General features: G+C 43.7%; 1 protein-coding gene across 1 annotated transcript in view; it reads left to right on the top strand.

The window, feature by feature from the left end:
• The first annotated feature begins 262 nt into the window (after positions 1-262).
• Positions 263-15,785, top strand: part of LOC139578188 (MOB kinase activator 2-like) — a 100,852-nt gene continuing 85,329 nt past the window's right edge. Inside the window, exon 1 of the mRNA XM_071405483.1 lies at positions 263-833. Within this exon, the coding sequence (XP_071261584.1) occupies positions 817-833 (17 nt within the window). The 5' untranslated portion in view covers positions 263-816. The remainder of the gene's footprint in view (positions 834-15,785) is intronic.

Genomic DNA, 15,785 nt, shown 5'->3' with positions numbered 1-15,785 from the left:
AAAAGTGCCAATTGTCACACATGAACAATGCATAATGCAATACCTCCTAACTAGCTGCAATCAATGGGATGACTGCATTAAATACAGTTGTTGATATGCCATACTAATAAAGCTACATTCGATTTATTTTGTTGCATGTATAACTGAGAGGTAATTTGAAGGAAGATGGGTCTTCTTTGAACTACATATCCCATCTATTTTCATTGTTTGTGACGAAACACAACGCATACGTATTGGAGGGGGTTGGTCGGATCTGTGTTTACATCCCGGATTTCGTTCGCAGCAGCAGCTGAAGACCGCTGTAGCTAGCGGTTTGAGCTGCATAGTAATTTTCGTGCAATTTAGCATTCATGACAGAGTGTAGCTAGCTAGCTAGACAAGCGGCGTCCCAAGACAAGATTCGGTTCATTCAATCCTGCAGTCGGCAAATGACATTAGGTACGCTAGCGGACGGCGACATAAAAACCGAAGCCACGAGATACCTCGCTGACCGGAAAGTGGACCGAGACTGTTGCCGGTTCTCCTCCGCTCGTCTTCGAGCTCAAAGTCACTCAATGCTGCGCTCCTCTCGCTTGCTCTCGGCGCAGCACCTCGGCTCCGACTAACTAGATAGTTGTTCATGTTCTTGTTGCTATCTAAGCTCAGGTTCAAAACAAGGACACCAGCGATACGTTTTTGACATTTGACGACCGAGAGACACCGATCCACGGAGAGAGACGGGTCGGGACCAGGCGGCGAAGCGAGGGTTGGCCGGATAAAGTAGTGGGTCGCCTCCAACCCTTGCTGGTGGATTTATTCCTAGATACAAGCATCACCATGGATTGGTTAATGGGGTGAGTACAGCTACCCCTTTCCCGCTGTCACGTTGACAGCACATAGCTAACCATTACCAGTTAATAATCAATTTTTGTGGCCGGTGATATTTGACAACAAATCAAACGAGGTTTACTGTATCAGAACATGTACGATGAACAAGACTACCAGTGAAGATTAGTTCACTATCATCTAGATGGCTAGTTAGCTTGCCAAGTAGAGATCATTATGCAATCTTCTCATTTTAGGAAACAACGGTAACGTTAACCTGCGGGCGGAGCATCCCGTGGCCTGTGTAGCACAGCCAGCGGCCCAGATTAGGTCCTGAAAATGTATTGTTACACACTAGTATATTTTTAGGCAGATTTATTTAGCTAGCAACCTAGCCGTGTTCTGTGTAACGTTATTTCCCTCGCAAGGTGCGTTGTTTGACTAACGTTTTGAACAGGTTTCAAGTAGCTAGCTAGTTTATTAGCTATTTATCCAGCTAGCTACGTTACGTTGGCTTGGTATTTACTGTTCATTGGACAGCTAGCTAACAAACTAGCTAGAGGGCTAACTGGCTGACAGCACACAGGCCCAGTGACTTCTGCGGATGTTGATACTTTTCGAGTCTAAAATACATGTTATATCTACAATGTAGCAGATTTTGTTAAAGCAAATACAATTTCATTTCAGAGGTTATCATGACAGTGTAGTTTGTGCAGATCAATTGTGTTGAAATGCAAGTGTGTGGTTTTGGTGGTGACATCATGCACCTCTCGAGCCGCGTATGCGATGCAGACCTGTCACTTTATTTTTGTTTGACACTTCCGTTTTAGGAGTCCTAAATTTGAAAATAGAGAGAGTTTGATATGGATTTTAGAGCTACAGCTCAGCATATTTAATGTTTTTTGACAGCTCATGTAGCATCTGTAGGGGTAGGAAGGGACATATTGTGAGTTTATTACACTTCCATGCCCATTTGCCAATTCCATTCTTTCCATCATGACATGTGAGACATTGCGAGACAAGTGTATTCTCTAATTTGCCTTAGTTTTTTTGATTGACTACAGATTTGTTTCATGACTTAGTTGCACACTATTTACAATGAAAACTCCGGTGAATCAGGCATGGACAGAGTCTTAATTCATATTTGCATGCAAAGAGAGGAGAGTAATTAAAATGCAATTGACAACTTTGCATTGGCATGATGAGCCCAGAACCTACAAATAATTAGCAGGTACACGGATTTGCCTGTTTGTGAACTCATTCAAGGAGTATACGGCTGTATATGGCTTGTGTGGAGATCGGCCTCTTAATCACTTGCTGTGTGTTTTATAATGTTTACCCTGCTGTATTTTGTTATGGAATTATTTCAGCCATTTGTTGCTTGATACTGTATAGAATATTCCTCTGTATTGTCAGATGACATATCTAAGCATATTTGAAAGATTAGGCCCATCTCTCTGTTATTTGTGTGTCCGTGTGTGTGCTTATGGAGAGATCAATGCTCCTTCTTCATAAAGACACACGTCTGTCTGCCTGTCTGTCTGTCTGTCTGTGTGCTCCTGGGCCACCACTGATATCATCTCCCAGCAAGGATCTAGAACACAACACAGTGACAGAACATAACACTTCCTTTGTCTGCCCGGCAGCGGTGTCACGGCAGGATTTAAGTCCCCACTGAAAGGTGTGCCGCCGTCAGTGTGAGGGAGGGTAGAGGAAGGGGTGGAGGCCTGCTGTTTGGCTGGTTCTCCTCAACATGACATTCTGGCTGAGAGATAACAAGGCAATCATGGCCTCGTTGGAACCCTGACAAAATATGAACCAGGCACCAGCTACAACAAATAGTTTTTATCTGCATTCGTTGCCTGACTTCTGGTTGATGTGGCGGTGTTGACAGGTATCATGTTCTCATTTTTAATCTGGGAAAGATATTTATTATCTTTCTCCTTATTCTCTGCCTCTCTCTCTTTGCCTCTCCCTCTCTGCCTTCAGACCGTTTCCCCCCCTTCAGTTTGTGCTTTCAGACCTGGACTGGTTGATATGTCTGTAATTCATGTTTAAGTGCAGCGTTGTTTAGCCTTGCAGACAGAGAGCAATTGTAGTCTACTACACAGCACAAACTTAACCTTATGCACATTTTATCGGCTACTGTTCAAGTCAATGAAGTTATGACTCTGTCATCTACCCACTTCATGAAGGCCTTGACAACAAGCACGATGCCCAACTGGACATCGGAAGATGTGGCCCATAGAAAAATAATAGAAAAGTAAAACGGGTAATAATGAGTAACGATAACTTGTCTATATACAAGGAGTACCAGTACAGAGTCGATGTGCAGGGGTTTGATGTAATTGAGGTAAATATAACTAGGAATAAAGTGACAGATAATAAGCAGCAGCAGCGTGTGATGAGTCAGAAAAGAGAGTTCGGGTAGCTATTTGGTTAACTATTTAACTAACTATTTAGCAGACTTATGGCTTGGCGGTTGAAGCTGATCAGGGTTCTTTTGGTTCCAGACTTGGTGCATCGGTACTGCTTGCCATGCGGTTGCAGAGAGAACAGTCTATGACTTGGGTGACTGGAGTCTTTGACAAGTTTTGTGCCTTCGTCTGACACCGTCTGGTATAGAGGTCCTGGATGGCAGGGAGCTCCGCCCCAGTGATTTACTGGGCCATACGTACTACCCTCTGTGGCGCCTTGCAGTCGGAAGCCAAGCAGTTGCCATAACAAGTGAAGATGCTCTCTGGTGCAGCTTTATAACTTTTTGAGGATCTGAGGGCCCATGACAAATCTTTTCAGCCTCCTGAGGGGGAAGAGGTTTCGTGAGGAGGTGTTGTTGTGCCCTCCATGACTGTGACCCACACCACTTCAGCCCCATCGATGTGAATGGGGGCGTGCTCGGCCCTTCGTTTCCCTTAGTCCATGATCAGCTCCTTTGTCTTTCTGACGTTGTGAGAGTGGTTGTTGTCCTGGCATCACACTGCCAGGTCTCTGACCTCCTCCCTATAGGCTGGTCTTCATCGTTGGTGATCAGGCCTACCACCGGCATGTCGTCGGCAAACGTAATGATGGTATTGGAGTCGTGGGTGAACAGGGAGTACAGGAGGGAACTAAGCACGCACCACTGAGGGGCCCCTGTGTTGAGGGTCAGCGTGGCAGATGTGTTGTTGCCTACCCTGACCACCTTGGGGTGCCCCGTCAGGAAGTCCAGGATCCAGTTGCAGAGGGAGGTGTTCAGTCCCAGGGTTTTTAGCTTAGTGATGAGCTTTGTGAGCACTATGATGTTGAACGCTGAACAGCATTCTCACGTAGGTGTTCCTTTTGTCCAAGTGAGAAAGGGCAGTGTGGAGTGCAGTAGAGATTGCATCATCTGTGGTTCTGTTGGGGTGGTAAGTGAATTGGAGTGGGTGTCTGGGATTATGGCGAATTGGAGTGGGTATCAGGGTGTCTAGGATTATGGTGTTGATATGAGCCATGACCAGCCTTTCAAAGCATTTCATAGCAGCAGATGTGAGTGCTACAGGGCGAGATTCATTTAGACAGGTTACCTTGGCGTTCCTAGGCACAGGGACTATGGTGGTCTGCTTGAAACATGTAGGTGTTACAGACTGTGTCAGGTTGAAAATGTCAGTGAAGACACTTGCCAGCTGGTAGGCGCAAGCTCTGAGTACGCGTCCTGGTAATCCATCTGGCCCTGCGTCCTTATGAATGTTGACCTGTTTAAAGGTCTTATTCACATCGGCAACGGAGAGCATGATCACACAGTCGTCCCGAACAGCTGATGCTCTACGCATGGTTCAGTGTTGCTTGCCTTGAAGCGAGTATAGAAGGCATTTAGCTCATCTGGTAGCTTGCGTTACTGGGCAGCTCGTAGCTGGGTTTCCCTTTGTAATCCATTGTAGTTTGCAAGCCCTCCCACATCCGACGAGCGTCAGTGCTGGTACAATTCAATCTTAGTCCTGTATTGACGCTTTGCCTGTTTGATGGTTTGTTGACGGGCGCAGTGGGATTTCTTACAAGCGTCCGGGTTAGTGTCCCGCTCCTTGAAAGCGGCAGCTCTAGCCTTTTGCTCAGTATGAATGTTGCCTGTAATCCATGGCTTCTGGTTGGGATATGTACTTACGGTCACTGTATGGATGATGTCATCGATGCACTTATTAATGAAGTAGGTTTACTGATGTGGTAAACTCCTCAATACCATCGGATGACTCCCGAAACAACATATTCCAGTCGGTGCTAGCAAAACAGTCCTGTAGCTTAGAGATGCTCTCGTTGTTATGGTGGAGGGATGAAAAACGTAATGATGGAGGGAAAAAGAGGGTGATATGAGAACCCCTAATGGGGGAGAGATGAAGAAAAGGTTGACAGGACCATGACAAGATGGATAGATATAAGACCATATGGGAGATGCTGAAAGGTGAAAGCTGGAGTGAGTGAAGCTGAGCTTGTCCACCGAGGTCATTGATTGGTGCAGTAATAAATGCCAGAGTTAATAGGTCACTTTGGTGTGTCGTGATCGGAATGATGATCTCAAAGACAACTTGTGTGTGTGCAGTGGTGTAAAGTACCTAAGTAAAAATACTTAAGTACTACTTAAGTAGGTTTTTGGGGTATCTGTACTTTACTATTTATATTTTTGTCAACTTTTACTTTTACTTCACTACATTACTCAAGAATATTCTGTACTTTTTACGCCATACATTTTCCCTGACACCCAAAAGTACTCGTTATATCTTGAATGCCTAGCAGGACAGGAAAATGGTCTAATTCACACACTTATCAAGAGAACATCTCTGGTCATCCCTACTGCCTAGGATCTGGCGGACTCACTAAACACATGCTTGATTTGTAAATGATGTCTAAGTGTGGGTGCGTGCCCCTGGCTGTCCGTACATTTAAAAAATAAGAAAATGGTACCGTCTGGTTGGCTTAGTATAATGAATTTCAAATTATTTCTACTTTTGATACTTAAGTATATTTAAAGCCAAATAGACTCTCTTTTAGACTTTTACTCAAGTAGTATTTTACTGGTTAACTTTGACTTTTACTTGAGTAATTTTCTATGAAGGTATCTTTACTTTTACTCAAGTATGACAATTCTGGGTACTTTTTCCACCACTGTGTGTGTGTCCATCTAGGCATCGTGCAACGGCTTGTTGTCGGACCTTCACAAGGTTGGTAGATGATTGGGGTGTCATTGTGTTTGCGTATTCTTGTGTATGTTGGTCCCATGACCGAATGTACCCCTTTGAAACGGACGGGTGCGACAGGTGTTTAATCCTTCATGCATTACCAATCCATCATTGAAAAGCAGGATGGAGGGAGCGAGAGAGATAAATGACAACTACTAAATGGTGTTAACTTTAGGGTGCAAGACCTGAACAATGGCTTTCAAATAAAATTGTATTGGTCGCGTACGCATTTTGCAGATGTTATCAGTGCAGCGAAATGCTTATGTTTCTAGCTCCAACAGTGATACCGAACTAAACAATACACACACATCCCAAACATATTAATTCATAAATCAAGAAATATCAGAACGAACAATGTCAGAGTCCGGAATATCAATATATATGTATATGATGGTGTGTATAGACAGTGTGGACAGTATATGAATAGGAAAGGTGTGTACAGTAGTAGTTATTTAAGATGAGCCTTACTAGAAAACATTATATACATATGAAGTGGGTAAAACAGTATGTAAACATTATTAAAGTGGCCAGTGTTAAATGACTGTGTACATTGGGCAGCAGTCCCTAAGGGGCAGGGGAGAGTACCAGGTGGTAGCCAGCTAGTAACAGTTACTAAGTTCAGGGCATTGTACTGGGTGGATGCTGGCTAGTGGTGACAATTTAACAGTCTGATGGCCTGGAGATATAGAAGCTGTTTTTCAGTCTCTCTTTCCCAGCTTTGATGCACCTGTACTAGAGGTCGACCGATTAATCGGAATGGGCGATTAATTAAGGCCGATTTCAAGTTTTCATAACAATCGGAAATCGGTATTTTTGGACACCAATTTGGCCGATAAAAAAACAAAAACATTTTATTTTATTTTTATAAACTAGGCAAGTCAGTTAAGAACACATTCTTATTTTCAATGACGGCCTAGGAACAGTGGGTTAACTTCCTTGTTCAGGGACAGAACGACAGATTTTTACCTTGTCAGCTCGGGGATTCGTTTTTGCAACCTTCCGGGTTACTAGTCCAACGCTCTAACCACCTGCCTTACATTGCACTCCACGAGGAGCCTGCGTGGCAGGCTGACTACCTGTTACGCGAGGGCAGCAAGAAGCTAAGGTAAGTTGCTAGCTAGCATTAAACTTATCTTATAAAAAACAATCAATCTTAACAGAATCACTAGTTAACTACACATGATTGATGATATTACTAGTTTATCTAGTGTGTCCTGCGTTGCATATAATCGATGCGGTGCCTGTTAATTTCTCATTGAATCACAGCCTACTTCACCAAACGGGTGATGATTTAACAAGCGCATTTGCGAAAATGCACCAATGTACCTAACCATAAACATCAATGCCTTTCTTTAAAAGCAATACACAAGTATATATTTTTAAGCCTGCATATTTAGTTAATATTGCCTGCTAACATGAATTTCTTATAATTAGGGAAATTGTGTCACTTCTCTTGCGTTCCGTGCAAGCAGTCAGGGTATATGCAGCAGTTTGGGCCGCCTGGCTCGTTGCGAATTGTGTGAAGTCCATTTATTCCTAACAAAGACCGTAATTAATTTGCCAGAATTGTACATAATTATGACAGAACATTGAAGGTTGTACAATGTAACAGCAATATTTAGACTTAGGGATGCCACCCGTTAGATAAAATACGGTAAGGTTCCATATTTCACTGAAAGAATAAACGTTTTGTTTTCGAAATGATAGTTTCCGGATTCGACCATATTAATGACCAAAGGCTCGTATTTCTGTGTGTTATTATGTTATAATTAAGTCTATGATTTTATATTTGATAGAGCAGTCTGACTGAGCGGTGGTAGGCAGCAGCAGGCTCGTAAGCATTCATTCAAACAGCACTTTCGTGTGTTTGCCAGCGGCTCTTCCCTGTGCTTCAAGCATTGAGCTGTTTATGACTTCAAGCCTATCAACTCCCGAGATTAGGCTGGTGTAACCGATGTGAAATGGCTAGCTAGTTAGCGGGGTGCGCGCTAATAGCGTTTCAATCGGTGACGTCACTCGCTCTGAGACTTGGAGTAGTTGTTCCCCTTGCTCTGCAAGGGCCACGGCTTTTGTGGAGCGATGGGTAATGATGCTTCGAGGGTGGCTGTTGTCGATGTGTTCCTGGTTCGAGCCCAGGTAGGGGCGAGGAGAGGGACGGAAGCTATACTGTTACACTGGCAATACTAAAGTGCCTATAAGAACATCCAATAGTCAAAGGTATATGAAATACAAATGGTATAGAGAGAAATAGTCCTATAATTCCTATAATAACTACAACCTAAAACTTCTTACCTGGGAATATTGAAGACTCATGTTAAAAGGAACCACCAGCTTTCATATGTTCTCATGTTCTGAGCAAGGAACTTAAACGTTAGCTTTTTTACATGGCACATATTGCACTTTTACTTTCTTCTCCAACACTTTGTTTTTGCATTATTTAAACCAAATTTAACATGTTTCATTATTTATTTGAGGCTAAATTGATTTTATTGATGTATTATATTAAGTTAAAATAAGTGTTCATTCAGTATTGTTGTAATTGTCATTATTACAAATAAATATAAAAAAATCGTCTGATTTAATTCGTTTCGGCTTTTTTTGGTCCTCCAATAATCGGTATCGGCATTGAGAAATCATAATCGGTCGACCTCTAACCTGTACGGTCTCTGCCTGCTAGATGGTAGCGGGGTGAACAGGCCGTGGTTCGTGTGGCTGAGGTCCTTGATGATCTTCTTAGCCTTCCTTTTGACTTCCGGTTGCTGGATATGTCCTGGAGGGCAGGCAGTGGGCCCCCGGTGATACGTTGGGCCGCACCACCCTCTGGAGAGCCCTGAGATTGTGGACGGTGCAGTTGTTTTATCAGGCGGTGAAACAGCCCGGCAGGATGCACTTAGTGGTGCGTCTGTCTTTATTTGAGTAGGTAGTGGATGGAAATGATTCAAACACAGGCTAGATATTTTCCAATACCGACATCAGCCTGTAGCAGACACATGAAGACAGTTCTTATCTCCATAGGCTCTGTAGAAAATGGGAACAATGCTCCTGACAACATCAAATATTTCACAAACTCAGACACATGAATAGGCTTCATATGTTAAAGGTTTGATTTGGAATCTGACTGGGCTAGCACATGCTTACCCTTCATGGTTAGATTGGAGTCATGTGAGACTGGATAACCGGCGGGCGACCATGTCCTTTTGGAGGCGAGCTGTACACCTAATAATAACGACGACGATGATGCTGCTGCTGCTGATGAGTAACATGACCTCTGGCCAATGGGCAGCTGAGATGACTGGAGGGGAGATTCATAGAGCTTTATATAAACTCACATTACACACAGGGCCGGGTCTGGTTATTTATTAAAGCATAGTCACTCACACCATAGTTATACAGCCAAATGTTGTGTGTGTGTGTTTCATTGTCTGTGTATACAGTATGTGTGTGTTTTATAAATGCACTACATGACCAGTATGTGGACACCTACTTGTTAAACATCTCATTCCAAAATCATGGGCATTAATATGGAGTTGACCCCACTTTGCTGCTATATCAGCCTCCACTCTTCTGGGAAGGATTTCCATTAGATGTTGGAACATTGCTGTGGGTACTTTCTTCCAGTCAGCCACAAGAGCATTAGTGAGGTCGGGCACTGATGTTGGCCGATTAGGCCTGGCTCGCAGTTGGCGTTCCAATTCATCGCAAAGGTGTTTGATGGATTTGAGGTCAGGGCTCTGTGCAGGCCAGTCAAGTTCTTCCACACCGATCTCAACAAACCATTTCTGTATGGACCTCGCTTTGTGCACAGGGGCATTGTCAAGCTGAAACAGGAAGGGCCTTCCCCAAACTGTTGCTACAACTGTTGCTACAAAAAGCACAGAATTGTCTAGAATGTCATTTTATGCTGTTGCATTAAAATGTCCCTTCACTGGAACTAAGGGGTCTAGCCCATGAAAAACAGCCCCAGACCATTATTCGCAGCTGACCCATTGTTGCTCCTAGACGTTTCCACTTCACAATAACAGCACTTACACTTGACTGGGGCAGCTGTAGCAGGGCAGAAATCTGACGCACTGACTTGTTGGAAAGGTGGCATCCTATGACAGTGCCACTTTGAAAGTCAATGAGCTCTTCAGTAAGGCCATTCTACTTCCATTCTACTGTCTATGGAGATTGCATGGCTTTATGCTTGATTTTATACATCTGTCAGCAGTGGGTGTGGCTGAAATAGTCCAATCCACTAATTTGAAGGGGTGTCCACATACTTTTGTATATCTATTGTTTGAGTAGACCTACTGTATACCTGTTTGTGTGTTTCTGTTTTATGTATATACTACCTCTTTTTACATTTGACTCATGGTGTGTATTCATAGAAAGTTATCTAAATGTCCTGGTACACTTTCATAGCTGCCGTCAATGCTCATTCGTAGCCATGTCCTCATCTCAACCCTTGTGCTTTATCTGTACCATCTCACACACACACACGCACGCACGCTAGCGCACGCACACACACCGCAGCAGTGTAAGTGAGTTTTCTCTGCTAAAGCTGAAGATATTCACAGCAAATTGGCCAGTATTACCTAGTGTTGATTTTCCAGTGTAACATTTATAGTGTGGATTCTGGTGTTAAATGAACACTGTAAGTGTTAAATTAACAGACAGTGGTGTAAAAGAAGCCCAGTGTAGTAGGTCTGTGCGATATATCAAATTCAAATTAATTTGATATAATGTTTTTACGCGATATTCCAAATGCTTGTATCGCAAGAATCAAGGTGTTGTTGTTTTTGTTTTATGAGCGTTTGTCTGCTTGTTCTCATGTGGTATTTTTGGTCTCGTCTCCTTCGCTCCTCTGTGCCATGTGCACCTTCCCATTTACACCAGAGATCTGTATATAATGACGAGATGCACGTCTCCGCCCTAACAATGGGAGTTGTTGTCCTAAAGATGGGAAGGCAGGCGACAAGCTCACAGTAGGTCCAAAATAAACTCATAGAAACACATTACCTTATTTTTGTACTGATGTCAGGGGGAGTGAAACCTCTCGCTTCGCCTCTTCCTCTGTGGTTTAAACGTTCACCAAGCTCCTCCCCCTGCCTCTCACGCCAACAGTTGAGAGATCACATCTTTCTCCCTGGCAAGCGCTTTCAACTCGCTATTTGCATTTGAGGTTTGGTCTAACAGAATGGGTCATATGGGGTGGCAGGGTAGCCTAGTGGTTAGAGCGTTGGACTAGTAACCGAAAGGTTGCAAGTTCGAATCCCCGAGCTGACAAGGTACAATCTGTTGTTGTGCCCTTGAACAGGCAGTTCCTGTTCAAGGCAACAGGACTGAACTGTTCACTGTTCCTAGGCCGTCATTGAATGTAAGAATTTTGTTCTTAACTGACTTGCCAAGTTAAATAAAGGTTAAATAAATATGGACACTGAAACACATTGAGACGTTATTTTACTGTAATAGAGGACAAGTTAACATTTCTATGTTTCAACGTTTTATGTCTCAACTACTCAAATTGCGCGCAGAGAAGACACTACTAATGATCAATGAACATTGATTCTGGAAAATGAATGCTCAGTTGGTCGTGTGCAGCATTGGTGTACAAGAATGTTATACTAGCCGTCTAGTCTGTGTTTTATAAATGTTCATTAAGCATAAAACACAATTATATAAGGAATTGGCAACTAATTTTCATTCTGAGAAATAAGGTAGGCCACTTGATTTCAACATCTGAACTAAGTGGACAGGCTAACAGGCTGACTACAACGAGCATTGCAAAATAATTTTAGAAATCTATATTATTCAATTATTGCACCCACACTGCCCGCGCGCGCCAACGAGCGTCTGCGTTGCCAAGGGCTAAAATAGAAGTCAGTTCTATTTGTGACGCAGATCGCGCTGCAAGTCCTGCCTCTCCCATCTCCTCATTGGTTTATAGAAGCAGGTACCCACTGCCATCTCCTCATTGGTTATACAAGGTCGGTGGCGGTAATGCACCTAATTTATGAAAGTTGCCAATCGAAATATAAAGTCAAGAGAAAAAAAAGCCTAGAATTAGGAGAGATGATTATAAGCAATTCGGTTGACCGTTTCATGTGTGAATTAATGGTCGGATTAGAGGACCTTGTGCATTTCAGGTAAAATAACAACTCAATGTTTATATCCCAGGACAAATTAGCTTGTAACAGCAAGCTAGCTAAATAGGATGAATTAGCTAGCAAGTGCAAGCTAGCTAGCTAAATTGCCATACATGTTTAATGCTTTTCGACCTGTCCCCAAATAATGTAATTGGTTTAGAGTTTGTTTTGTTATTTTAACCTGCGTGTCGTGATCGCGTTTGGTGTGGGGGGGCAAAATAAATGTATACACGATGGCACACGCGCGCAGCCGGTTTGGGTTCCGTGTAACATGCTGTTCAAACAGTTGGAGACAGACAAAAGGATGCTTTCATAACAATTCAACTGTTCAACCTTGTTAGCTAGCAAATAGATAAACTTGAAATAAAAAGATTAGCTGGCTAATCTCTAGCCATAACCTGAAAGGTCGCTCAGCAAGGAAGATGCCACTGCTCCAAAACAGCCATAAAAAAGCCAGACTACGGTTTGCAACTGCACATGGGAACAACATACTTTTTGGAGAAATGCCCTCTGGTCTGATGAAACAAAAATAGAACTGTTTGGCAATAATGACCATCGTTATGTTTGGAGGAAAAAGGGGGAGGCTTGCAAGCCGACGAACACCATCCCAACCGTGAAGCACGAGGGTGGCAGCATCATGTTGTGGGGGTGCTTTGCTGCAGGAGGGACTGATGCACCTCACAAAATAGATGGCATCATGAGGCAGGAAAATTGCGTGGATATATTGAAGCAACATCTCATGACATCAGTCAGGAAGTTAAAGCTTGGTTGCAAATGGGTATTCCAAATGGACAATGACCCCAAGCATACTTCCAAAGTTGTGGCAAAATGGCTTAAGGACAACAAAATCAAGGTATTGGAGTGGCCCTGACCTCAATCCTATAGAAAATTTGTGGGCAGAACTGAAAAAGCGTGTGCGAGCAAGGAGGCCTACAAACCTGACTCAGTTACACCAGCTCTGTCAGGAGGAATGGGCCAGAATTCACCCATCTTATTGTGGGAAGCTTGTGGAAGGCTACCTGAAACATTTGACCTAAGTTAAAGAATTTAAAGGCAATGCTACCAAATACTAATTGAGTGTATGTAAACTTCTGACCCACTGGGAATGTAATGAAAGAAATATAAGCTGAATTAAATGATTCTCTCTACTATTATTCTGACATTTTACATTCTTAAAATGAAGTGGTGATCCTAGCTGACCTAAGACAGGGAATGAAATTTATTTGGCTGGGGTATATGTAAACTTCCGACTTCAACTGTATGTCCTGATCAGGAGACATAATTTGTCGCTGCATTCTCCTGGCTGAATGGAACAGGGACTAACAGAACATTGCTTTGCCCCCGAGTCAACAGTCTTCCTACCTCTCTCTCTCTCTGTCTCCTCCATAATGTTATTTCACTCCCTTTCTCTTTACTAGGCTTGTTCTAATATGCGTTCTGACTCCTACTCACCAGGTCCTTCTCCATGAGGGTGTGTGGTGTCTTAAGTCAGTTACGAGGATATTAGAATTGATCCGAGGTTCTAGAACACACAGCTTACTGTAAGACCTGTCTGGAAAGGAGCATTTACAACCTTCAACACACACACACACACACACACACACACACACACACACACACACACACACACACACACACACACACACACACAGAGATCTTTGCCTGCGTAGGAGTGGATGGATAGCTACTGTTGACTTGATCTTCATAGACCGTTAGTGCTGTAAGTAGAATGCTCTCTATGTGAACAAGGCAGCCCCCTCTTGCCCTGCACTTCAACATTGTTTGTCTTGGAAAATGCTAACCTTATCTGCAAAATTATAGAACATTTGTATACTGTAGTCAGTGAGTGACTGTTATTACATCGAGATGACTTTATTTAGGAGTTCCAAAGCAGCTAGGTCCAGTTTGACAGTATGCTTGGGTGGTATATTGAATACCGGGAAGCCCTGCCTAGTCTCTATTGTTTGCTCTCTTTCTTACTCCCTCTTTTGCTCGCTCTCTTTCTTGCTCTCTTTCTTGCTCTCTTTCTTGCGCTCTGTTCCTCGCTCTCTTTCGTGCTCTCTTTTTTCGCTCTCTTTCTCGCTCGCTCTCTTTCTCGCTCTTTCTCGCTCGCTCTCTTTCTCGCTCGCTCTCTTTCTCGCTCGCTCTCTTTCTCGCTCGCTCTCTTTCTCGCTCTCTTTCTCGCTCGCTCTCTTTCTTGCTCTCTTTCTTGCTCTCTCTGTTCCGCTCTCTTTCTCGCTCTCTTTCTTGCTCTTTTTTGCTCGCTCTCTTTCTCGCTCGCTCTCTTTCTTGCTCTCTTTTTGCTCTCTCGCTCGATCTCTCTTTTTTCTTACTTTCTTGCTCGCTCTCTTTCTTTGCTCGCTCTCTTTCTCGCTCTCTTTCTCTCACTCTTTCTTGCTCGCTCGCTCTTTCTTGCTCGCTCGCTCTCTTGCTCGCTCGCTCTCTTTCTTGCTCGCGCGCTCTCTTTCTCGCTCGCTCTCTTTCTTGCTCTCTTTCTTGCTCTCTCACACTTTCTCTTTCTTGCTCTTTCTCGCTCTCTTGCTCTTGCTCTCTCACTCTTTCTCGCTCTCTCTCTGTTTCTTGCTCCGTTACTTGCTCTGTTTCTTGCTACATGCTAGCTAGTGGAGCTGGGGTTAGCCAGGGGTAACTATATGCTAGCTAGCGGAGCTGTGGTTATCAGAAGAAAGGAGAGAGGGGAGGAGAGAGCGGGAGGGGAAAGTTCTCATTTGGGATGACTGGGAATAGGCACGAATTCCCTTTTTTGCCAGCTCTCCTCCTCACGTAATGTACAGCCACTTCATTAAGTAGCATTTCAGTCTAGTGGCTTTGCCTTGGTTTTGCTGCAGACAACGACTGAGGCATCACTTAAGGGCATCTGACAGCAGCGAAGGCACGCAAAGAACAGCAGTGTCTGCGTGGCACAGCACACCACAGGCTGTTGGGCAACCGTTCCTTCAGGTGTCATGGAAGGGGTCTTCACAGTTAAGCTAGCTACAGCTAGCTCTTCTCCACTAGCATAGTTGTCATTTTGCATGGAAGTGAGTTGAAACAGGAGAATAGAGGGTTGAACCCTGTGACCCCAGGCCTAGATACTGTGTCTAAGTAAGGCTATTGGAAGCAAATGGAAAGTGATAGAAAGGTTCTTTTGAGCCCTTCTCTGAGGTAAATGGCCTAGGGTACACACGTACACACACACGTACACACACGTACACACATACGTACACACACACGTACACACACGTACACACACGTACACACACGTACACACACACACGTACACACACACACGTACACACACACACGTACACACACACACGTACACACACACACGTACACACACACACACACACACACACACACACACACACACACACATACACTTGGTTAGACAGCACTGCACTCTCTGTGGTCTCTTGAGATAATCTTTCTCTCTTCTTCGCAGAAATGAAAGTCATACCAGAATGACTGCACTTTGGCTTTTACCGATTATGCAGAAGTGTGTCTGTGTGTGTGTGTGTGTGTGTGTGTTTTGTCTGTGTGTGTGTGTGTTTTGTTTGTGTGTGTGTCTGTGTGTGTTTTGTCTGTCTGTGTGTGTTTTGTCTGTCTCTGACTGTGTGTGTGTGTGTGTGTGTGTGTGGTCTGTCTGTCTGTGTCTGTCTGTCTG

Source organism: Salvelinus alpinus, chromosome 6 (assembly GCF_045679555.1).
Source record: "Salvelinus alpinus chromosome 6, SLU_Salpinus.1, whole genome shotgun sequence".
NCBI classification, from domain to species: Eukaryota; Metazoa; Chordata; class Actinopteri; order Salmoniformes; family Salmonidae; genus Salvelinus; species Salvelinus alpinus.
The sequence above is the reverse complement of the archived record's forward strand: the minus strand, read 5'-3'. Positions and strand labels throughout refer to the sequence as shown.